At 35.4% G+C, this 25,664-nt stretch overlaps 3 protein-coding genes across 3 annotated transcripts; 1 reads left to right on the top strand and 2 right to left on the bottom strand.

Annotated features, from left to right (window-relative positions):
- The first annotated feature begins 568 nt into the window (after positions 1-568).
- LOC134260308 (uncharacterized) lies at positions 569-2,531 on the top strand. Its single transcript, XM_062742875.1, has 5 exons — positions 569-597; positions 1,053-1,201; positions 1,804-1,854; positions 1,947-2,093; positions 2,413-2,531. The coding sequence occupies exons 1-5, from the start codon at positions 569-571 to the stop codon at positions 2,529-2,531; spliced, it is 495 nt and encodes a 164-aa protein (XP_062598859.1).
- A 1,936-nt stretch (positions 2,532-4,467) lies between these two features.
- LOC134260316 (protein NYNRIN-like) lies at positions 4,468-5,358 on the bottom strand. Its single transcript, XM_062742885.1, has one exon. It carries the CDS (start codon positions 5,356-5,358, stop codon positions 4,468-4,470), a length of 891 nt encoding a protein of 296 aa, XP_062598869.1.
- Positions 5,359-19,080: 13,722 nt separating this feature from the next.
- LOC134260338 (uncharacterized) lies at positions 19,081-24,090 on the bottom strand. The gene is made up of 3 exons (XM_062742905.1): positions 24,065-24,090; positions 23,127-23,740; positions 19,081-20,222 (listed from the first exon to the last, which is right to left on the bottom strand). Exons 1-3 carry the CDS (start codon positions 24,088-24,090, stop codon positions 19,081-19,083), a joined length of 1,782 nt encoding a protein of 593 aa, XP_062598889.1.
- Between the last annotated feature and the right edge of the window lie 1,574 nt (positions 24,091-25,664).

Consider the following 25,664-nt stretch of genomic DNA (forward strand, 5'->3'; position numbering starts at 1 on the left):
TTCAAGAATGGCCAAATGTTGTGTTTACTGTAATGTAAAATGTGATGATAATGACATCAGCTCTAATGCTCTGGCTTGTTAGGGTGTTAAGCATGTTTCCTCCTCTCTTCATTATGTTCCCCAATTGATAGTTAAGATAGTATGAAGTTTCCAAGATTATGATCTCACAAGAATTCTATTGATCGAGTTGACCAACAAGCGTTGGCTATATCAAGTACTGTCTGGTGCCATGACGTCAGACAATGATTTGTATGAGAGATGAAGAATACAGAATGTCTTGAATAATGGAACATTATGAATGACACAGACTCTCCTTGCCTACCAAATATGCAGAGGCTGGTATGATAAGTTAAACTTACTTCAGTCTACAAGCGCACCACATAAAACTCATACGCAAGCGCATTTTAAGATTTTATACCATAATTGGTAAGCCAGCGTATTGAAAAGCTTCGAAATTTTAGCCTTGCTATTTATTTCCCGAATGAAGTCATTATCATAAATAATATGTCCTCAAATAAGATTTGACATAAATGCAAGGATATCCGAAAAAATCACGTTCTTTGGCAGAATGGAAATAAACATATTTCTAATTGTCAGGTATTTTGATATTTCTTTATTATAAAAATTTTTTAATTCGTACATTGTACTATATATTCGGAGAGATTATTCAAATTTTAATGGCTTTTTTAAAATTCGTTTCTTATGATAGTGATGAGTAGTCGGAAAATAGCTCTAATGTTCTTTGATGTGTTAATGTACCCGACTTCAAATAAATATTATCTTATCTTATCTTATCCTAGGATAACAAACAGTTGTAAATTAACAGGATACAATATGAAAAGGTTACATTCAAACATGATATTTATATTATGAAACATTTTTGATATTAATTAATAGACCATTCATTGCAGAAAGGAAACATTATGTCAATAATTAATATCATTAGAAAACATGAAATTCTTTGTATCTTATCTTTCGTATCTTTATCGTATCTTTGTATGTGTATGGTATCTTATTACTGCAACTAAAATCTTGTTTAATGTGTTTTTCAGCTGTCTATCAGGATTAATACTCTCAACTGATATCACATGGATTTCTTCCTTGAAAATCTGGGCAATTTTAGGTCAACGAGTGTCGACTGAGGATGATGTTGTAAGGAATAATACTTGGCTGGGAAAAGCCAAATATAAACTGACATGGGGTAAAAGAAATTTGTTAACTTTGCTTTAAAAAAACGAAATGACATCTATGGTTACGCTTAGATCTTTTGGTTTGTTCCCATCTCGCCTTAACTGTAAAATTTAGCATATCTCCTTAGTAAGCTCTCAGGTGAATTAAGGTGATGAAGATTTAATATATTTAACATAAAGTATTTTTTGGTATTACACTTATAATTTCATTCACAGTATTCATAAATTTCCATTAATTGTTAAATTCAATGTAAAAGTTTTTGTCATTTAAATTTTTATGTCAACCTTGTAACACTATTTACAAATACTAAAATTCCCATTTCGCCTTAGTAATTTTTAACTTTTTCTTACCTGTATTTCACAATTAAGGCGAAATGGGAACACACTGATCTTTTTATCCGTTCGCTAAAATTTTCCAATAGGACTAAGATTTCAAGATTTACTAATCTTGAACTATTTTGATACTTTTATGTAAATGAAATACATTAAGATGTCGTTTTCGCCATTTGTTTAATCAAGGATAAAAGCAATTGAACTAACATATTATTACGTCAGTGACATAATAAATGAATAAATAGAGTATTTGCCAAAGCTTTTAATGTATATTTTGAAGGTGTCGTAATTTTGCAAATTCTAAGAATAGAGGAAAATGAAAAATGTTCAGGTAAATCAAAAACTTTATACATAAACAACACATTTTTATATAAATGATTTCATTAAACAAAATATTTATCTAATACTTTGCATTTTAACAAGACTGTGGTACCTCAGGAAAACTCTGTCAGTTTTGTATGAGTCCTGTCCAACTAAATGAGAGTAGTTCATCCTTTGAGGAATTAAGGACTAAACTTGCACCGGGACAAAAGTATACAATGGGAGACAGCTGGTCAGGAATAGTGAAAAGTATACATTAAAACTATAATTAGAGTGCATGGATCGATAAATGCATGTATTCATTTCATTTTCATATATGTATACATGTATATAAATTGAATAAAGATATATATTTATAAAATTCTTAACAGAAATCCCTGTGCCAACTACGTGCTTAGTGTATAGAGGAGGTTCATATACAGAATATGTTTCTTGTAATAAGTCTTTCAATCATGGATGCAAAGAATCTGGTAAGAATATATTCTAATTACTTTGCTTGGCAGAAATTAAAAATATGCAAACCAATGCTATTGTCCACTTCGATTACATTTTCCATTTTGTTTTTCAGATAGCAAGTTAAGTGTCATTATTTACCTTGGGGAAAATGATAACGAAGGTACTACTATGTCCGTTGCATTCTCTCATGAGATCATAGGAGATGCAAACAGTACACTCATACTGAACTAACTTCTTGAAATAAACATATTATCTTTCATCATTTTTTCCTATACAATTTACATCGATTTGAAATTTTAAACATAAGAAAGCAAAAGAATATGTTTTTCTTTATCTTAACTGAAAAAAACTTTGTTTAATACATATTTACATATTCAATATCTTTCAAATTTTATACAGTCTGATTTAAAAACAAACAAAAAAATTGAATCAAAATGACATTCATTCAAAGTTAACCAAAGTTTAAACTGTGAAGAAAAACGTTTTGACTACCTAACGGAATAAAATTAGCTCCCCTTGTGTACTGATTCAATGTTTTGTAGTTGAATACTGTTCCTTTTTACCTATTCATGCTGTTTTAAAAATTGCTTTTGTAAGCACTGTTTGACGTATCCATCTTGTAAAGACAGTTCTTTTAATAATTATATTAAATAACGTTAAGTTCAATGAAAACATAATATGCATGTAGTCAAGAATGTGAAAAGGGCAATACGGTACACCTTTACATGCATATTTGGCCATTACATTCAAATGCATATTTACTGTATTGGTTTAATGACGGAAAATTTGCAATTTGGAGGGAGACCGATTTCTTCCTTGCTGTATTTTTCCTTTAATTTTAAATAATCCGTACTGTTTCGTATCTTAAAATCTGCATTCTTTATAAAGTCGCTAGTATTTCGGATACCTTAGAAATTATTCAGGTCTTGGACGGCACTAAATACACATCAGGCAGATGGGATCGCAGCAAAAAAAAAAAATTGTTGGTGATTCTACGATACGGGTGAGCTATTATCGTTAAAACGTTAACATGTACAAATACTACTGGAAAAAGTAAAATTAGATGTTTAACATCCTAGTTTATTGACGCGTAGTAGAAAAACGTAAATAATTTAAATTTTATCAGCAACAAAGTCATATAAATATTCTTGATATAGCCCTGATTCCGTATTATTATTTTTTAAAGAAATATATATTTTTAGTATCATCAAAATCTTTATTTGCCATTTTTTTCTTTTTCAGGAAAATCCGATTGTTTTCTTTCAAATCTTGGAAACAAAATCTATTTTAAAGGTCTTCAGCGGAAGACCCTGCTATTATTCTTCGATCTCTTTTTCACTTTAATTATGATTTTCCTTTCTTTTCCTTGTCGATTTTGTTAAGACGATTTCCTAATTTATCATTTTTTAAAAGTTTGAACATCTTATGACAAAGACCTTTCCGACATAGATGTTACCTTAAGTTATTTTATATTAAATTAAGTTATGTGAAACTTTGTAAACCGACAGTAAAATGTGTTATGTCAGTTATAGATTCAGAACAGATTCAGTTTGATGAATCAATCGATGAGTGTGGTGAAGAAAAGTTGTAGTGACCTATAAGTCTGCGAGCTCAGCTACAGGCCAATACCGGGGCTCGGGAACCACGAGGGATCACTAAGCCAGTATTAGGTTGCAAACTCATTTATTGTTAGATCGTACCAAAGTGTTTCGTACCACACTCCTCCCCCTCATAATTTTTAAGAGATGTACAGTGCGTTATTATATTTATGAAATAGTCAGCTGGGCCAGAAAAATCAAGCCACTTTGACTATATACAAGTAAAAAATCATCAGAAGGGAATAAAAGTTCATTTGGAACACATCCTGGAAGAAAAAGCATAATTATACAAATAATTAAAAAAACATATAAATTCTTCAGAGGGAGGAGTGGATAAGAAGGAAAAGATATTCAAATACATATAATTCTAATTAAAATTTCCGATGACATCATGATTAATCGTCCAAAAGACAAAAATCCTTCATCCACTTAGGTGCCTGTCGTTTTCGAGCGGGTCTTTGGCAGATCTCCAGATCATCTGATGATTCATTCTCATGTCCTTCATTTGTGGGGCTTACGGCATCATCGTCGTAAGAACTGGACTGCGGTAATTCCTCCTGTACTTGATTTTACTGTTTGGATTCCTTGTCACTGGGTTCTGGGTGAAGAACTGAATGTCGTAGCCTTTTAAGCCATAAGGGTAGATCTCTGTCTTGACAAAGTTTTAATCTGTCATGGTGGACCACCTTGTTTTCCTTTTTCCCTTGGATTCTGTATAGCACATGATTAATCTTATAAACAATGACAAAAGGGCCTATCCATGGCTTCCTCAACTTCTTCGATTGGCCTACTTTGGAAGAGGTATCCACCATATATACCACATCACCCACCTCATGGCTTCTTGTGTTTGATTTTATGTCATAGGTCCTCTTCTGACGGAGTTGTGCTTCCCCCAAGTTGTCCCTCGCAGCTTGATGACACACTGAAAGAGCCTCCTCCAAATTTTCCACATATCCTGCTGGGTTTTGCCCTGGTATCTTCCTTCCTAACATTATATCTAAAGGTTGAGAAACTTCTCTCCCCAGCATCATTCTGTTTGGTGTGAATCCCGTTTGTCGATTGACAGTGGCACGGACTGCCCCAGCTATTTGTTGGAGGTGTAGGTCCCAATCTTTCTGTTGTGAGATGTTTTCCATATAACATCGGATGGCTTGGAGAACAAGACGATTGTATCTTTCGACCTGTCCATTTGAGCAGGGTCTGTATGGGGTGGTTCTCGTCTTTGTTATTTGGAGTAGTTTACACACTTCCTGAAATAAGCGGCTCCCGAAATTTCTACCCTGGTCAGAGTGAAGCTGGAGAGGGCACCCCAATCGAGATACAAAACCTTCCACAAATGATGTTGCTACTGTCTCCGCTTCTTGATCAGGCAGTGCGTAACACTCTAACCACTTGGTGAATTGGTCGACTATCATTAAAATGTACTTGTTCCCTTTGCCGGACTCCACAAATGGACCCATCAGGTCAATATGCACTCTTTCTTAGGGTGCTCCAGCATGGTATTGGACAAGGCCTGCTTTGGCATGTACATTGGCTTTCTTGTTGACATTACATACTGGGCACGTTCGGACATAAGACTCGCAATCTGAACTCATTCCAAACCAGATATACTTTGATTTCACCTTCTGTAGGGTTTTCTGCTGTCCCATATGGCCTGCTAATTTGTTGTCATGAGATCCTTCTAGAACACAATTTTGTAGTGACTTTGGGACCACAAGCAATAGTCGGGACATAAAGCCATCTATCCACTCATAGAAAAGGAAACCATTCAAAATTCGTAGTTGCGATGAGCAGTTCCAAAAGTATTTTACAGCTCTGCTGGAGAGGGACAGGTCCAGTTCAGTTGGAACATAGTTTTCTGCCTTCCATTTCATTAAGGTACTTGTGTTTAAATCTTGCATTTGTGCATCTCTGATTTCTTCTTCTGTTAAGGCAGAAGCCCAGTTACATGCATCCTTGTCTATGGTGTTAGGTGTTTCCTTTGGTTTATCAGTTTCTTGAAGGGTCCTAACTGCTAGGGGGATTACATCATCAACATCCTCCTGGAAGCGTTCCCATTGAGCATGCATCCGTCGACAGTAACTGCAGCCCCTACAAGGTAGCCTACTGACATCACAACCAGCATTGTAACAGTCACAGGACAGGTCATTTGTTGACATTCTGGAGAGGCCATCAGCGTTCTGGTGTTTCTTTCCACTTCTGTGCTGGATGGTAACATCATATTGTGATAACTCTTCTAGCCAGCGAGCTAGTTGACCCTCAATATTTTTGAACCCAATTAACCATGCCAGACTGTTGTGGTCTGTCCGCAAAATGAAAGGTCTGCCCAGTAGATAATATCGGTAGTGACGAGTAAATGCTACAACAGCTAGCAACTCCCTCCTAGTAACGCAGTACTTCCGTTGAGTAGATGTCAAGGTCTTGCTGTTAAAACTGATTAAGACTTCCTTACCACACTGAATCTGGGACAGCTCTGCTCCAATAGCCATGTCCGAAGCATCCGTGTCCAATATGAACATGCCATCATCAGAGGGATATCCAAGAACTGCAGGGTTAGTCATTGCCTCTTTAAGGGAAATGAATGCTGTGTCCTTCTCTTTATTCCAGATAAACTTGGTCTTTGGCCCTGTGAGAGTGTACAGAGGTGCTGCTATCTCTGCAAAACTCTTTATATGCTCTCTATGGTAGTTAACATACCCAAGAAATGCTTCAAGGTCCTTCTTGCATTTGGGTGTCGGCCATTCTGCCATACATTTCACACTCTCGGTAGTGATGCTGACCCCTTTTTCTGTAACCAAGCGACCAAGGAATTGAAGCTCCTTCCTGAAGAGATGACATTTTTTTGGTTTTAGTTTGAGGTTATGGGTCCTAAATCTTTCAAATACTGCTCTTAGATTTATTAAATGTTCCTCAAAATTCTGACCTAAGACTATGACATCGTCTAGGTAAGCAAGGCATTCTTTCCAGTTAAGACCTTGTAAAACTAACTGTATCACTCGTTGAAAGGTTGCAGGGCTATTGCATTTTCCAAATGGCATTCGTACAAATTCAAATAGGCCATACCTTGTGATGAATGCCAACTTGTGTCTATCATCAGGGTCTACCTCTATCTGATAATATCCCTGTGCCATGTCAAGCGTGCTCATAAAGTTGTTTTTTCCAAGAGTGTCTAGACATTCCTCCATGTTCGGTAGTGGGAAAGCATCTTTCTTGGTGACTTTATTAACTCCCCTACAATCAATACAATACCTAACAGTCCCATCTTTTTCCGCACCAGGACCGGTGCTGACGACCACTCAGAAACTGACGGAACGATGATACCTTTGTCCAGCATACTTTTCAGATGCTCCTCTTCCTCTGATTGGAATCCTAGTGGTGTGCGCCTCAATTTGGATTTCACCGGGTGGGCATTGCCAGTGTTTATCTTGTGTTGGATCCCTTTGAACAGTCCCAAGTCAAAGTCTCCTTTAGAAAAAATGTCTTGGAATTCCAGAAGAAGGTGTTTAACACTTTGACTTTGCTCTGAGGTTAGATCTCTTGTTGATCTATCTGCTAGGTCTATCAAGTGGTCTGGTAATTCGACAGGAAAACATTCATTTGTCTTGCTGTGGTCTTGTAGTATTCCACCATTGGCGACTTGGTCCACTTCAGAAACAGTCCCAATCACTACATTTTTCTGAAGTTTAACTGGTCTTGTTGACAAGTTGCGCAAGAGGACTGGCACTTGATCACTGTTATCAACTAAAGCATGTGGTGAAAGCCATCCCTTAACATTATGACATGTACCAGCTATGTGCTGGTCCAAATGGCCAAGAACCTGCACTGATGAAAATGGTTCAACTCTCACTTTTTGACTTAATTTCACTCTAGCTATTTGAACTTGTTTACCTCCTGCATCTAGTAGAGTTGCATTCATCCGTTTGCCACCAAGGACTATCTGTATTTCATTAAGGTCAATGGTAGCGTTTTGTGCCTTTAGAAAATCCAGACCTAATATGACGGGATCAGATATGTCAGCTATAAGGGCAGTCCAGGTGATTGGGTCTTCTTGTGTGTTCCCAATACAAATCTGAATGTTTTTACAGTAGTTAGCCTCAATAAAGTCAGAATTTCCTGCACCCTTCATGGTTACTTTTTCTCCACGAACTAAGGGTGGGGTGAAAGTGTTGGCGAAAGCTTGGCTGATAACTGTTATCTGGGCTGCCGTGTCGACAATAGCTTGAACAGGTTTTCCGTTAATAGAGATCCCTAGCATCAAGTTGTATGGATGTGTTTGACTGTTGTCATACATTCGTATGTCGTAACTGGTTGGACTAGTCCTGGTTTCTCTCTTCGGTGATCTAGGGGATGGGGAACGGGACCTGTGTGACCTTTGGCATTCTCTAGCAAAGTGACCTGGTTGTCCACAGTTGAAGCACTGTGTTGCTTTGAGTGGTGAAGAGCTGGAAACAGAACTAGAAGTACTGTCTGTTTTCCGTGGTGGAGATTGTGACCTTGTGGAAAGTTGTTTATTCATTAGGTTAATGATTTTATCCACTTTAGCGTTGGTCGCCTCCAGCCCACTTTTGAGTTCAGCTATTTCTTCTGAAAGTTTGTCTACTCTGCTTTAGGGTCGTATTGGTCTAACTTCAAATTCATTCAACAAGCCCAAGTCACTATCAAGGTCATCCTCTTCAAAACGAACCTTCCTCACCTCCGGCTTCTTCGCGCCTAAGATTAATCTCTGATTATTGAGTGCAGCCTTTACCAATTGTAAGGCCGTCTCAAGGTCAGGAGGGTCTTTGTCCATAGTTGTAAGTGCTGCTCTTTTATTTTCGAGGCCCTTCAGGAAAGTGTCAGTAGCTATTGTTTCTTTTACACAGTCTGGAGCCTGTGGGTAGCCTTCACTTACCATCTCCTGGATTTTTTCTGCAAATTCATCAACAGATTGGTCCCCTTGCTTGATATCCTGGAGATTCCTCCTAATTGTGTGAGGGAGATCTCGCTGGCCAAATCTTGTTTTCATCTTTGCACAAAGTGATGAGAAACTGCTCTGTACTTGGGCTGAACATGTACAGTAATACTTTAATGCTTTGTCACGCAAAGATTCAACTAGGCGTTCCAGTCGTTGTTCATTGTTCCAGTTATATCTTGTCGCTATCATGTTGAACTGCACAATGTATGGATTCCATTTAGATTTTCCATCGAAGGTAGCCATCTTTGGTGGGGGAGGGCCCATAGTTTGATAACTCGTCATGAGATTGGGCTTCTGTCCACTTTTCACTTTTTGTGAATTTCCATCTGTGGTTACCTTAGCAGCAGTGTTCCCACTGGGCGGGCCAGACAAAAGCCAGCCACAATTAGCAGTAGCACTGTCACTAGGTAACGAGGTGTTTTCCTTTTTGATGTCCATTTTAGGTTTCATCCATGGATTACCACCACCATAAACACCATGTGGAGCCAAATTACCGACAGCATTTTCATTTATTTTCAGTAACTTTTCTTCATATGTTTTTCTAAGGTTTTCCTCAAACTGTGTTTGCATGAGTTCATAGTGTTCTTGCGAAGCCTTCATTTGCTCCTTAAAGTCACTCGACATTTTTTCCATTCGGTCATCCCATTCCTTCTTAAGTGCCTGAATTAACTGTGGTGGTGTGTCTAGAGAAACTTTTTCTTCATCCAATATAGTTCTTATGGTACTATAGGTGCCCTGTAGGAATTGGCGTATGTCATCCTCTGTTATAAAGCCCTTTTCCTCCCGTAGTTTAAGGATAGCTGTGGCTCTGTGCTGACCAATTCCTTCGAGTTCAATTAGGTCCTCATAAGACGCAGTATTCAAGTTTATAGCAGGCATTATTCTATTGATTTTAAATCCTCCTCAGATACTTGTATGTCTAAAATGTCTTCTGGTAAAACTCTGAAACAACTTCTGTTAATGTCCTCAGTCAACCTTCTGCTCCAGATCAAGGCCAATTCTGTACCTGGATGGATGCCGTCGTAAAAAACAGAAAATTTGTAAGAAATCCTTACACCGTTGTTCTTCTTCTTGCGATTGTCTGTGTCCTTGCGTCTGCGTGTTATGTCCTTATTAAATCGCAAAGTAGATTGTCCAATTTCTGAATTTATTGCACGAATATTTGCATTTAAAGCTTCCACTTGCCTGCAAATTTCAATGTCTTGGCTTTTGAATAAGTCTGGATTGGAATGACCTTTGTGCCGATTATATGCCACAATTGAGTAGCACGGTATTTCAATGAATTTCACTTTTACATCTTGGAATTTGGATACAATTGTTATGGCTCTTCGGTATTGTGCGGTAATGGTATCTATGACAGTATTGTCCCAGCAGCGAACTTGAGTAATTTTCCCCTCTTTTCTGGTAATGTCACAAGTTCCAAGCCAAATATAAATCAGTGCTGAACCAAAGGCTCTGGACTCCAATCTGTGTTCAAGTTGATCTACGGCCTTTTCAGTTTGCAGGCCACTTTGGCACCAAAACTCGACAAATCTCAGGGGGGTCTTATTTTTAAGAGCAAAACCTTTGCTGTCTGACAGAAGAATTGGTGTGTGACACAGTGACCCTTGTGGTGTTGTTTGTGGCTTACTGAGAAAAGCTTGTATTTTTGGTCCAGACAATGACATGAACAAAATAATATGCAATATGACTATATGAAGATTGAAGGGTTGAATACAAAAATAATATGACGTATGAAATTAGAAATTCAAACAAAAACTCCAAAATAAAATTGCTTGAATGATATCGCAAAAATTTGTATGTAATTGAAAAAAAATTTCGAATTGTGACAGCTATGGGTTTCCGTACCCAAATTTACAAATTAAAAATCAACACTGACGCTAAATGGAGAATGAGATAGAAGTATAAAATTTTAAAAATGATTGTCAAATAGTAGCGTAGTAATATTGTCACACTTGATAAATTAATTTCTCCTATACTGCGAGAAACCAAGTTTGACAAAACGCGGGAATGTCCGAGTTTCCTCGACACTATTGCCTTACGCTAATCAAAATACAAGAAAAATAGAAAAAGGATATGTATATTTTTCAACTGGACGTAGAATCGGTCACTTCTGACACCAGTTGTAGTGACCTATAAGTCTGCGAGCTCAGCTACAGGCCAATACAGGGGCTCGGGAACCACGAGGGATCACTAAGCCAGTATTAGGTTGCAAACTCATTTATTGTTAGATCGTACCAAAGTGTTTCGTACCACAAAGTCTTCCTGCAAGTACAGTCCTGAAGTGGAAATAGAACTTTGTTCTGAACGTTCTTGTTAATTTTTATTCGTAATAGATTTGTTCATGTAATTTGTATACTATATAAGTAAAAGTATGAGACAGTGTTTGAGTGTATGAATAATGTAGATATAGTGTTGTACGAGTATGTACAATGTATGGCGTATAGTATTTTAAGTAAGAGTATCGTCTTCAGGTACATGTAGTTCACTTAGTCAATGTTTTTAAAAGTAGATTGATTGTATGAAATATCAATACATTGTAGTAAAATGCCACTTGGTAAAGTGCAGTAAAATACAAATATGTTTATCATAATGAAGCAAAAATTCACCATCAAATAAATTTACGGTAAAGTGTCTTAGTATGAGCAAATTATAGCAAAGCAAATTAAAGTATACTTTGTCTCTATCAACCTTATATTATGTCACATTAAGCCATTTATTCACCCAGATCCATGCTGGAAAGTCAAAGTTAACATTTTGTAAGTTTTATGGTCGATAAAATGACCTTGTCAGCGAATACAAATTATCATTGAATCAAATGCTGACTGACGTTTTTCTTACTAATTGTTAGTCCATTATTTATACACTGAATTGACAACGGATTTTTCTGTTATTTCCCGATAGGGACGTCAGAACCGGGGGGCTGGGAGGGGTGCTTAGCCCCCTCCACTTTTTCCCCAAATATATACGTAGTATAGACACTGAACATTGCTTCATAGGTTTAGCCCCCCCCCCCCCCCCCCCCCCCCCACTTTCCACAGACACGTCGCCGTATAGGTAAAAAAAGGGAAAATTGGTGGTGGTTCGAAAAAATTTTGGCACTGAAGTACGAACCTAATCCCCCCCCCCCCCCCCCCCGCACGAAATAGGAATTTCGTGTTTGGAGAATGGACATTTCCTGGGGGTTTTTTCCTTGCTTGTCAGGTTGTTTGAAAGGTACACTTTTTTTAACACCTAGCGCCCCCCCCCCCCCCACTTTCAATTTGCTTCCGACGCCAATGTTTCGTTAGGCGTAAGTGTACTTTTGAAAAATGCCATACAGAACAGGAAATAACATTTAGTGAGAACTATAATTTGTACTCAAACAGCATTTGGCACAAATGAGGAAATATTGAATAAAAATAGATAATTGAATTTTCGATGAAAAAATGGAAATACGTAATTTTCTAATTGCCAGGTTTGTACATACTTCTTTAATACATGTAGTACTCCAAAGTCCGATGGTTACGTCAAAGTACGATAGTCTGCGCCAAGCCCCGATGGTTTGACACGCCAAAGTCCGATAAAGCAGAAGACATTTATGATGTCATGGTACTACTGCGCAAAATTGCGATGCCGCGCCATGCCAAAGCCCGATTGTTTAAAATAAATACAAATGAATATTAAATGCAAAGATTAACCATCATCTTTTGAATGTAGGCACGATACAAGCCTTTATCAGTCGAAAAATGCGTAATACTCAGTAACTATAACCTAAATATCTTGGTTGGGTGCTGGACAAATCCAAATCAGTAGAGGATTCAGCTAACCTAAAATCAATCGGGTGGGTTCGAACAAACACATTATCAATCCAGTAGTGTTCAAGGACTAAAACTTATCAATCGAGTGGTATGCAAGGACTAACCCTAGTTCATATCTCTAGTGGGTGAAAACAGTAAGTAAAATCAGTAAATTGGATACACGAGACGAATACTGATATTTTTGTAAATATTGTATGGCTTTTGATATTTTATGCATGGGAGATGACTATCAAAGTTTTTGGAACTTGTATCCAATCCCTTAGACATGTTGTACATAAAATATGTTCAAAACAATATGTTCAAAACAAAACTGATTCAATGGATTTTGAATGCAGGACAATGACATGACGTCGGACTATTGTGACGTCAGAAACATTGATTGTATCTCTGTACCATCGAACTTTGGAGTATCAGACCATCGCATGTTAGCACAACGTGTCTCATTGGAAACGAGCCATTGGACTTTGGCTTGACCATCACTCTTTTGTGTCCGTAAAGACAGCGAGCCATCGGGGTTTGTCGAGACCATCGGACTTGGGCGTCACCATCGCACTTTAGAGTCTTACATATAAATTTTGCGGTGTTCGAAACGTAGATAGTTGTGTTTCATATGAAAAGTCCTCATAATCATATACATGTACCGCCTTGAACCAAACAGTAAACAATAATTTAAAGGGCTACAACAAGCTTATTATTGAGATACAGTTGGGTGTGGTATCAGTAAGAATATTTCTTAGATCATGCTGACATTTCGCAACACATACGTAAGTATTTTAATGTTTCCTGATAATATGTATTATTGGCATATGTCCTTTCTACAGTGTGATGCTGACTATAAAAAAAAAATCAAAAGGTGAAGACATATTAATATCATGTTTGATCATAACATTTATTTTGCAACCCGTTCGTTCACTATTTAAGAAATAAATGTTCGAAAATAATTGATTATTTGTATGAAAATACAATAAAACATCTTTATAGTGAACACGGTTAATTAACCGTATACTTACAGCGAAGTGATTTTTATTCCCCTCGACTTTAAATCAATATTGTTAACTTATTTTACGAATAACGTTCTTAACGAAGCAAAATCGACTATTCCTTTAACCTGGTCTTAAGCATGGTTTACCAAGTCTACTGTAAATAGTTGAGTATTACAAAATAGTTCCTAATTCCTAAAACTGAAATACTTTTGTTGCTTTTTCTCAGTTATTTATTAGGGTTAGCACTCTCAATAGATCTAAAATGAATAAAGACCTTCAAACTCTGTGCAGACAACGATCAGCGAATGTCAACTGAGGACGATGTTTTGAAGAATAATACTTGGCTGGGAAAAACCAATTATGGGGTAATGAAATTCATTTACCTTGCTTTAAAAAGTAAAATCGAAATGATATTCATGGTTATGATGAGATCTTGTTATTCATTAGCTAAAATTTGGCAAAAAGACAAAGATTTCAAAATTTATTGATAAATTTACTGATAATATTCATTATGATACTGATACGTATACTTTTTGGAAAATTTTCGATCAAGAGGCCTTGTTTGTCATTTTTTTTTTATTGATAAAAGAGTTGAAGAAACATTTTTTATGTGTGATATAAAACATAAAAGCAACAAATGTTAATTTCAGAACCAAATTTCATTAATAAACGGAGTAGAATATGTGTTAAACATTATGTTTAATTATGAATATTTTTAAGGTGTCATAACTTTGCAAATTCTGAGAATATCGGAAAATCAAACATGTTCACTGACAGGTAAATCAAAATTAAACGCAACCAACACCTTCTCCTCGAATGAATGACATAATAAAGAACATTATATAATTACATTACATTTTATTCAAGAATGTGATATAAAAAAGATTGCCAGTTTTGTCCTTTACAGTAAAATGGGCGAAGTTCATTCGTTGAGGATATAAGGATTAAACTTACACCAGAACAAAAGTATATAATAAGAGACAGCTTGTCAAGCGATGTGGAAAGTACATATTAAAACTATAAATATAGTACTGAATAAAAACATACATGTATTCATTTCATTTTCATATAATTATGCACATATGCATTTAGTAAACATAATTCTTAATTCTGTTCAGAATTGCCTGTTTAGTGTTTAGAGGAACTTTAATTACAGAATACGTTTCTTGTAATAATTCTTTCAATAATGGATGTACGAAATCTGGTATGAATTTATTTTTATTACTTTGCTTGACAGAAATTCAAAATGTGCAAACCACTGCTATTGTCCACTGCAGTTAAAAGTTAATTTATCTTTTCCATTTTGTAATCAGATGGCGAGTTCAAGGTCATTATTTACCTTGAGGAAAATAATAAAGAAGGTACTACTACATATATATCTGTTGTATCCGCTTCCGAGATCATAAGAGATACAAACGGTATACAAATACTCAAGTCCTGTATTTGAAATCCTATTTGCTTGCAGTGTGTACTGTTTTATTAGACACTTGAGCATTATCATCGTTTGTTATCTTCGCACTTTGTAATTTTCCTAAAAACTTAGCATGGATGTAAAATGTTAAACATAGGTTAGGGGATAAAACGTATGTTCGTTCATCTTAAATGAAGAATGTCCTTGTTTAATACATATTTACAACTTCAATATTTTCCAAATTGAAATCAGTCTAATATGGGAAAAATAATATATTTATGATTTTTGAAAAGTCAGAGTTTACAAAGATAAAAAAGCGAATAGTGAAGGATCCCGTAAAAATCAAACATTTGTTTTTATACTACATTGATTACAGTATGTTCGGTCTATCTGATCCGATATATGACTGAACAATTGCCAGTTGGACGTAAAACATTAAATTAATCAATTGACCATCTGTACCCGGTTGTTTGAAACATGATTAGATTAAACTCAGTGTTTTGTTTTTCAGTGTTAGATAATGTGTTAAATCTAACCACATGGTAGAGTTGTTCAAAGGTGTTTTTTTGTTAACAAGGTGTTAAATAATGTGTTAAGTTTAATCCACCTAAAGAAGGTAGATTAAGATGTTAACACCAAGATTAAATATGGCCGCCAACTTTCTTATTCACTTACCTTGACCCAGAAAACTCCGTGTTTTACGACTTCATACGAATTTAGAGAGTTGGTCTGATGATAAATTAAGAAGAATGTGCAGCTTTGTAAACCATGGAATCAATTTTAATGGAGATGTCATCAAAAATGGTTTGGAAAGAGTTGCCAATAGGAACTGCATGTGCTCTTAGCGTCCAACATCAAGTTATGATTACCTTGCGCTACCTTGCAAGTGGCAGCTTTTTGCAGGTAGTCGGAGACATTCTAGATACGATTAAAAGACTACAGAACAAATACTACATAATTGTTGAAAATAAACTCAAGTTGAAATTCAAAGTTAAAATAAATAATAATCACACAGGGTTTTCAAAATTTCATGGTTATATACCGCATGTTAAACGTAAAACACAGATTTTCTTTCCAAACAGAGAAAATATACATATTCCTCAAACTTGAACAGGATTTGACAAAAGCACAGTATCCCTAACCATTAAGAGAGGCACCGAAGCACTGGTTGCGAAAGCTGACACTTTTATTCAATGGCCCGACGCAACAACAAAATCTTGCATCAAAACAGGGTTTTATAGGCTAGCAGGGTTCCCCATTGTAATTGTATGCATTGATGGGATTCATGTATGGATCCAGGCCCCATCACATATCGAAAATTCCTTCGTAAATAGAAATTAAAGGATTTCACAGCATCAATGTTTAAGCTGTAGAGACTGAATAACAGAACATGTACCCTTTCACTTCACGGGAAAACCTGCTCGTGAATTATTATTTCTGTATTTTTCATTACCTTACATTAATTGTTCCTCGCAAGAATCGTGTTCTTGGCCTTATTTTGTGTAAATGCACTTTCTCGCAGGCCACAATTTTGTCCAAAGTTTTAGGTCACTGACATTGATATCAACAAATTTCTACTTTAAACGCTTCCTTTCATTACTTTCTCGAAAAATTTCCTTGATTTGCGTAACTAATTATAATGTGTAGTAAAAAATCTTTCAAGTTGTCTCCTACATCGCAATGTGTTTATCCTGCCTTCTGTCTTCATTGAACAATTGAACACATTTCTCACTAGTTACGAAGATCTAATGAGTTAAAAATACAATAATACAAAACTGGTAGATTTTGAATGTATTGATAAGGTACTAATTACTACTTTAGGTATGTAGTATATTATCTGTAGAATGTGACTACAGTATTGGAACAACTGAAAAAAAAATTGATAACGTGGCTAAAACTCTACAAAGTTTATTTATTAAGAACAAACTGTAATTTTGATCGGATTATAATGTATAAAGTATATAATAATGCAAAAATCAATAAAAAGGGCGGAGGACTGGACTGCCTCTCGTGTCCCCCGGTTCCTACAGACCTGGTATCATAAATGTACAATTAATTTTGATGTCTTAAACTGAGAAGCTGATCAGTAGCGATCAATAGAGAAAAGTGTCAAAGCAGCCCCCCCCCTTTTGAGTCATTAAATTATATGTTATAAAGCAAACAAATATGAACTTCAACCCCCCACCCCTTCCCTTGGGAAACACATACCCATCGTAATTTGGACGACGAGAATTACAAAAACCCACAAACATGGATAGGTTTATCACACATGCATATTTAATTTTTATTATTTATTTATTATTATCCCCCCCTCATCCCCCTAAGCAAAATCCCTGTTTCACCTTAGGCATTTAAAACACACTCCCTAGCCCACATGGAAAAAAAATCGAATCTTAGTTGATAGATTCTTATATTTTCACATTGTTACATACTTATAGTAATACTTTCTAGACGTTAGTCTTTACGTCACTATGTTGGCTAACCGTGCTCCGTGGTAACAAAACATGTTGCTTTTAAAATTGGTTAACATGAGTTCTGTTTGATCAAATGGAATGAAACTTCACACTTCGACAAAATAGATATTTTTATTTACGAAAATGTGTTGATCTACTTCTTCTTGTAATAATAATTTGACGACGAGGAACATTGTCCACGTATTTTTTGAATGACCCTCGTATTTATACGTAATTGAAAATAATATCGGATATTTTTTTTCAACAAACCAATGGCCGTCCAATTTCTTGCAACCCAAAATTTTGGCAAACCAGCCTTTCAATAGTTAAACTTTGTCTGAAAAAAGTGAGCGGGCCACCCCCCCGTCCCCCCCGCCCCCGTAACTACTATGATTTTCTCAAAACCCCCACCCACCCACCCCCATCTTGGGAAACAGGTAACCCTCGTAATTTGGTCGGAGAGAATTACAAAAACCCACAAACATAAATATATCACACATGCCTATGGGAATTTATTAAAATGCTCCCCCCCCCCCCTTCATCGCCCCTCTCTCTGATTAATCATTGACAACTTATAATTAAAAACTCTCCTTAATATTAAATAGATAATAAAAATAAATCTAGTAAACTTGATTTTTTTTTCACTTAGTTACATCCATATAATAATACTAGAATTAAAATCATGGGCTTATTTTTTGAAGGATAAATATTGTATGCAGGTTATTGATTGATATACCAAAGACAAAACATCAGCAATCATATTCTCTAATATGGCTATTTTTAAATCGGGATCGGAATACCTTCGATTCAGATTAATTTCTTATTCATTTTCACATTCGGATTTGTTTTACATTCAGAAACATCTCTAAAACTTAAATAAACAGAAGTATTCAGTATCTGTATCAAAATACAGAATAAATAGTGATCTATCTCAAAAGAAAAACGGACCCTTGGAAGTTCCGGTGCCAAGGAGAAGTAAGCATCCCCGTTGACAGGTCACATCTGCTGACCCGCAGTGAGCCAACTCAACTGAAGCTCTCTGAAATCAATTCATTTACAAATTCTCTGCTAATCCATTTTTTCTCAGACTTTTTTAAATTACAGTACTCCAAATCCATTAACCTAAAAAATTTAAATTTTTGCGTCATCAACATAATTTTTTTTTCGCCTTGAGCACTTTTGGATGTTACCAAGAGAAAAAATTTTAATAAATTGCACTTCCTATCTTTCAATTTAAAGAAATATCATGTTGATATTTTGAAACATGCATCTGTGACATCAGTCTGCATGGGCTGTTATTGGTTTCACTATTTAGTAAGGCATTACAAAATTCAGAATGTCTCTTTCTTCTCTGATGACATTGGATAAAGATATGTATGCATCATCATTCCATGCAAGTTTTGGGACGTATTAGATGAAAGCATACTAACCGCTTTTCGGTTCTTTCACTACTTGGATTACAAAGGTCATGCATCAGTAATCTGTGACAAATTCCTGCGTTCTCATTATTGTAACTGTTTGTCTGAGAGATTGTTGGTACGAGTATTATGAGTATAGAGCAGTATAAAATTTCCCTGTCATCTATTGACAGATCCCCAGAATCTGCTTTAATAAATCTCTGTTATAATAATCTATACACTGTGCCTGTTGATAGTGAACAAGGGTCTGTAGATCATCTAGAGCTGTTTGTGCTTTTATTGTGTCTATATGTCTGTAGCACAAGATCTCTAGCACTGATATCAGTAAAAATGGTGGCACACGTATAGCTAATATTGGTATTCTGTTCTGCAGACGAGACATTTGTAATGGTATTAATTCACTGATGTAATGGATTTGATTGTCAAGTTCAATTTGCCAAGCTACAGCCTGTCTCATCTTTGTAGACCAGGACTGTCCCCCTACCGCCTCAATGTACATTTCTGCATCTATATCATACCTACAGATCACATATGGCTGCGCAATTTTGACCTTGATCATTTCTATAATAGATAAAGATTCCATGTATCTACTTGTCTTGTAATAATACATGGCTAGGAATGACATGTCAGAAATGCAACCAAACTTGGCTGCTAATTTCAGCATGTGACAGGAGATTTTATCAATTCTATACCTCTGTTTATTTTCACTTAAATAAATCTCCATGTGTAGTATAAAAGCAGTCCTCTGAAGGACCTCAGCTGTAAGTTTCTGTAGCATCACAACTTGATACTGTGTTAGGAGAGGTGAGATTATCATCTGTTCTATTCTATGTAGAAATGTCATACAGGTGTGTATGTTCCATGTGGGAACATTTCCATATTCGTGTATCTCCTTCAATAGCTCTGTATCAAACTCAGCCTCGGAAATCAAAGTATGTTCATCGGTACAAATGGAGAGTCTTGGGTTGTGAAGGACATTTATGATACAAGACCTAATGGAGGGACTGTGTAGCAGGAATGCTAAACCTTTCTTGTACAACCCATACAGACTCATGAATAGCTTATGCTGTGCTTCACCATGGATTTTACTAAGAAACATGTTATTTTGGGGAATGAAAAAGTTAGGACAGACTCCATCATACACCCACTTCACAACTAGTTTAAAACAAACCCAGAAACACTCCAAGAGATTTTGTGGACACCATGGTTGTAACGTATTCTTTTGAATCACCCAGAAAACTGCTGTCTTCATGTGATAGGAACACAGTAATTTATCATCATCACAAATTCTATTGTTAATTATTTCTGTTAAGAACAATTTCAGCAGGCCGTAAGTTAAGAATTGACAATGATTCATTGCACACATAAGTTTATGTTCTGCAAGAGAGAAAGATATTCTTCATTCATTGTGCACATGATGTCCTAGTGTATGCCCTATTGGTACAAAGTGACATCCATTTTTAAGCGGTTAGCTTCGCTAGCCGCTATATGGCATGTGTCGGCAACCGGAAACCTCCATAAGGCGCTACCTATCGGCATCGCTTTATCGCTCGTAACCTTATCCTTCTGCAACCAAAACCGGAAACTTCCACAAGGACCTACCTATCGACAACGGTAACTTCAGCAAATGATTTGTATACTGTCGGCGTAATACGCCCGCTGGTTAGAGATTGACAATATGCTGTGAAGTCTGACTAAAGCCAGCCCCTACTATATTACTTCGTACTAACGAAGTATATGCGCTGTGTATGAAGAGTGGCTATTATAACGATTATATCGAATTCTTATTAGTATATTTACCAAAGCATTGACAATACTTACAACACTTACTTTTACGAACTGAGAATTTGGTCCTTATTACATGTGTATCGCGCGATCGCGATTTCTGGCAACTGTTAGTTTATTTTTGAAAGTTTATTATACAGCAGGTTGGAAGTTATTACAGACTGCAAAAAACTCAGCAAATCTCTCGATCGAGTTTGATTTTCCTTGCCAAAGTATTAAGAAACACCATTTATTAAGTTGATACCTGAAAAGCGCTTTTATAAACGCACCGAACGCATCTGTAAGTTTTACACTTTTTGTAACGTTTTATGGAAACAATAGGGTTACCTCCACTATGAAACGTTTGTTTTTCTTCTCTTTTCTTCTCTGTCTAATAAACAGATTATAAAAGCTCTGCTCCCAGGGATAAATTCTCTACTCCGTCTTTGATAATTTATAACAATCGATCATAAGGGATTACTTACTATTAGTTTTGTAAAAAATAATGGAGCACTTAAAGTAGTAAAATCAATTTTGAAAAAAAAAAAATGGAGAAATATATATTAATTTTAATCAGCATTGTGATCCTCTTCTAAAAATCAACCGATATTATTTTCACAGAAGAATGAGGTATGAAAAATTTTGGCAATTAGCAAAAATTTCAAATATATACTTAATGCTTACTTATAAGTTTTGAAAATTTGATCAATTCCTAGGGAACGTATTATTAGCTGTGAAAATACTTTTAAAATTTGAATTTGTCCAATTTGTCGATTATTGTTTTAAACGTTTGAGAAGAATAAAATTAAAATACAGGTGTTTAGAGGCACATTGATAGAAAAGAAATCAGTGTATATTGTTTAACCGACATATTGAAGAAAGTGACACTGATAACTTCTTAAGTTACACTGATTTTTAATGTACATTTGAATTTTTAAATACTAGTATTGATTGATTACACAACTTTCCTTTTCATGTTTTATTTGAGAACAATATTGCATGAAGAGTATATGATAAAAACACCTTATATGTCCTTATCTAGATATTGTGCCTTATATTGTGCAAGACTTCTTTCAAATGATTCTCATATACCATTTACTTTATTCGAACATTAACTTGTTTGAAAAGTCAATAAAATATATTTCATAAAGCTTGATAATCTTGTTTACTCGCCAGTCTTCCCGTAGAAGTAGTAGTTTATAATATTACTAAAGGAAGTATTCAGTATCTGTATCAAAATACAGAATGATCAATGATCGATTTTAGAAGAAAAGCTGACTCCTGAAAGTTCAAGAGCTGGGATCCGTTGCCTAGAAAAAGTAAGCATCCCTCGTTGACAGGTTAATTATATTGCCGAGATGAGCCTACACAACTGAATCTCTCTGATATCAATTCATTTATAAAGTCTCTCCTCAGCCATCCTTTTTTCTCCGACTAGCCAGCTGTAGATCTACACTACTCCAAATCCATTAATCTAAAGAATTTAACTTGTCATTTTTTTAGTTGTTTGTTATAGTAGGCTTTACAATTACCTAATTTCAGATTCAATAGAGAATAAAAGACAATGAAATTTTCAACATCAACATAATTTTTTTTTTTATCCAGAGAACAATTGGATGCCATCAAGAGAGAATTTTTAAAAATGCACTTCCTGTCTTTCAAACTGAAGAAATCTCATGTTTAAATTTTGAAACATGCAGTTCAATCTTATTAAAATTTATTTAAATGTTCCAAATCCGCTACCGCTTCTGAAACATCTAACATCCCATTCGGAGTCACATCAGAGCGACCTTTCAATTATGAATACATGTACAAGTAAACACAAACACTTTGGCCATGTAGATTCAAGCCTCGGTAAACAGTTCTCAAATTAATACCACGGCTACATATCATCATTATTGATACTGTCTTACGTTGAATTAAAGTAATTTTGGAATAAATTTCATGTATCTTCTGCAGTCTGGCATCTAAACGTGAATAATGCAAACGAAAGAGCACAAACTATACAAGATACCCAACACGTCATACATAACACAACTTTTGCAATGCATATCTTTTTACTACAAAACTCCTCGGGTGTTTTGGTTGGGTGGTGAAAACAAGAAACCCATCTGAACTATTAGCCAGGATTTCGGAGGAACCATTTTCTTTGCCTAATCGAAGATTCACTCTTACATGACCCCAAATAGGATGTTGTTAGATGTTTGAGAAGCAGTAGCGGATTCGGAACATCTAATTTTAATTAGATTGCATCCATCTGTGACATCAGTTTGAAATGTTATTGGTTTTACTATTGAGTAAAGTATTACAAAAACAGAATGTCTGGGTTTTTCTTCTCTGATGACATTGGACAAAGATATGCATACTTAAATATCATCATTTTATGCACTTTTTCGGTACATATTAGATGAAAGCATGCTAACCGCTTTTCAGTACTTTCAGTACTTTGATTTACTATGTCATCAACAATATGTGGCTGGGGCCATGAGTGACATCTGCCTATCCATGAGGAGGCAGATGGAGGCCAAAAGTCACAAACGAAACAGTCGGCTAAATCATATTCTATTGTTTCAAGTATTCCACTGGCACAGGGTCCATGTGGAATGGAGTCAGGTAAACTTGCAGAACAACGAGTCTTTCTGTATTCTGAACTGGAGATATAAACCCTGTTATTTATTCTAATACAAGCTGTCTGGATTATTTGATATATGCTTGGTGACAGTAAAGACAACAAAGTGTATCCTGGATGACTATCAGAAGAGTCACAGAGGATCAGTGTTTGTCTGTGTGTGCTGTAATACTGAGACTGAGATGATTCCCAGATCACACGGTGATTATTTCGCCACGACATTAAGTCTGCATCTGATTCTTCCTGTCTGAATCCTTCTCTAAGACTTCCACTCCACATCATACTGACGTCATCACTTGTTCTTATTTGATTTTCAAGCATCTCACTGATGTCCATAGCGTCTCTTCTTATGGCCACCACCTGTGAGGTCCCAAGTTTAACACAAAGTCCCATGAACACTGACTCAGACATATGTTGTAGGGCTGTCTTTCTAATGGTGATTAAAGGAAAATTTTATGACATATACCATATATTATGCCATTTTAGTTGATCATCCAATGCTTATATAAATGTGAGGATTATATGTTATTGATAAGTTTATTTATATTTTACTCCCAGCTTTCAAAATCATTTCAGATTAAAATACGTTTTACATATATATACTTGCATGCTCTATTCTCAGCTTATATTGTATTTACATAGAACAAACTAGAGTATAAAAAATATGCTTATATTGTATACACAGTTAATCAAAGCAGCACAATATTAAAAAAATTGTAGATGTTTTAATAATACAACTGTCATTAAAACTTACATTTGTGAAGTGCTAATGGAGTCCATTTCTAAAGACTAAGATATGAAGGTTACACTTTACCGGTTGCTATTAAATAAATTGTACGAAAAAAAACCAGGAAATATCATGACTATTTGTGTCCTTAGACTGGCCTGCCTGCCTGATACGCGAAATTCGTACGATAGAGACAGGAAATACCAGTCTATTTGTGTTCTTTTAGAACAAATGGAATTATCCAAAATGTAAAAAAAATGTTTATTGACTTACTAAAAATACCCAGTATTTTCCTTTAATCTCTTCAAGCTCAGACAATATAATGTCACTTAAGGTCAGACGACATGTTACTCAAATATATGTTTGTATCTCTTGGTATGATATAATTATTTTTTCATATTTGTCATTTTCTTCTGATTTCTACATTGTTTTCAAAATGTTTTTAAATATAAGTACACCAAAAATTGTGTTATATGTCATTTAGAAGATTACTCATAAGGGTTATATAAGAAATATAACCCTATGGTATCTTGGCCAAATGCCTGGTAAGGTACCCTAATTTTTTGTGAGGAAACTTGTTTAAGTAGCTATACTTCATTAACAAACTCTTAGGAAAATTTATATATTTTTGAGGAACGTGTCATCTGACCTTAAACTTAAATCATTGGTTCTGAAGGCGGCAAATATCTCCCCCCCCCCCCCCCAAAAAAAAAATTAAAACAAATAAATAATATATTTATGAGACGGAGAGGGGAGAGGGGAGGGCTTTATATTGACAATAAAATTGACGTGGAAGGTATCATGATCAATTCTTATTTTATTTTATTATTATTTTTTTTTTACACTTTTTAAATAAAAAAATATAAAGTTTAAAATTCAGATGAGTACTAAATTAAGAACAATGTACACTTTCAATACACATTAAAACCTGTATTTTTCAATAATATGAAAGTTATGTAAAAAATTAAAATTCATTCTTTCTAAATCAGAGGAATTCCATGCAGTAAGAATATATACATCGTTTTTTCTCGTATTACCTCCAAAATGCTATTTGTGACGTTATTCACTTGTGCATTTTCCCGTATTTTCTTAAAAAGTTACAGAAGACATCAATTTTCCGTGGAATTTTCTTTCAGAGAACATGCTCTGCCACCGTCTCCCACAAAGATTTTTAGATATGTGATTTTTCAAAGCAGTTTAAATAATTTATCTAAAAATTGAAGCGAACGATGGTGGACGACACTATCATCTGAAGGAAAATAAGTGCAGCTATGAGTCATTATTAGGCTTTTCTACATTAAACTTAGAAATGTACCGAATAAGTGACGTCATATTTCTAGAAAGATCCTCCTTCATGCCATATTCTTTCATAATTTATCACATTTATCTATTCAACTATAAAAGCCAATTTCATAACTTTTTAAGAACATGAAAATTTTAGGATACAATAAAGCCCAAACCGTACCTTGCTCTTCGTTTAATTCAATTTTGACTATTGCTTATGATATCGTCCCGAACGAAGTCGGGGACGATATATTGCGATGTACGCATGTTTTTGTTATACGTAGCTGTTTCTCGCAGATGGCTGGGACAATATTCCTGCAATTTTTCTCAAAGGAGGATCACT

This window comes from Saccostrea cucullata, unplaced genomic scaffold (assembly GCF_032062105.1).
Source record: "Saccostrea cucullata isolate Sc308-1 unplaced genomic scaffold, CSIRO_AGI_Scuc_v1 ctg1185, whole genome shotgun sequence".
Taxonomy (NCBI): domain Eukaryota; kingdom Metazoa; phylum Mollusca; class Bivalvia; order Ostreida; family Ostreidae; genus Saccostrea; species Saccostrea cuccullata.

Bases quoted from the DNA above. Each gene is read 5' to 3' on its own strand.
- LOC134260316 (XM_062742885.1), bottom strand. From the start codon at position 5,358: ATGGGTCCATTTGTGGAGTCCGGCAAAGGGAACAAGTACATTTTAATG.
- LOC134260308 (XM_062742875.1), top strand. From the start codon at position 569: ATGGAAATAAACATATTTCTAATTGTCAG. The intron at 598-1,052 runs GTATTTTGATAT...TGTGTTTTTCAG, and splicing joins AACATATTTCTAATTGTCAG to CTGTCTATCAGGATTAATAC. The intron at 1,202-1,803 runs GTAAAAGAAATT...TATATTTTGAAG, and splicing joins CAAATATAAACTGACATGGG to GTGTCGTAATTTTGCAAATT.
- LOC134260338 (XM_062742905.1), bottom strand. From the start codon at position 24,090: ATGGACTCCATTAGCACTTCACAAAT. The intron at 23,741-24,064 runs GTAAGTTTTAAT...AATCACCATTAG, and splicing joins TCCATTAGCACTTCACAAAT to AAAGACAGCCCTACAACATA. The intron at 20,223-23,126 runs GTACTGAAAGTA...TGTTCTTAACAG, and splicing joins TGATGACATAGTAAATCAAA to AAATAATTAACAATAGAATT.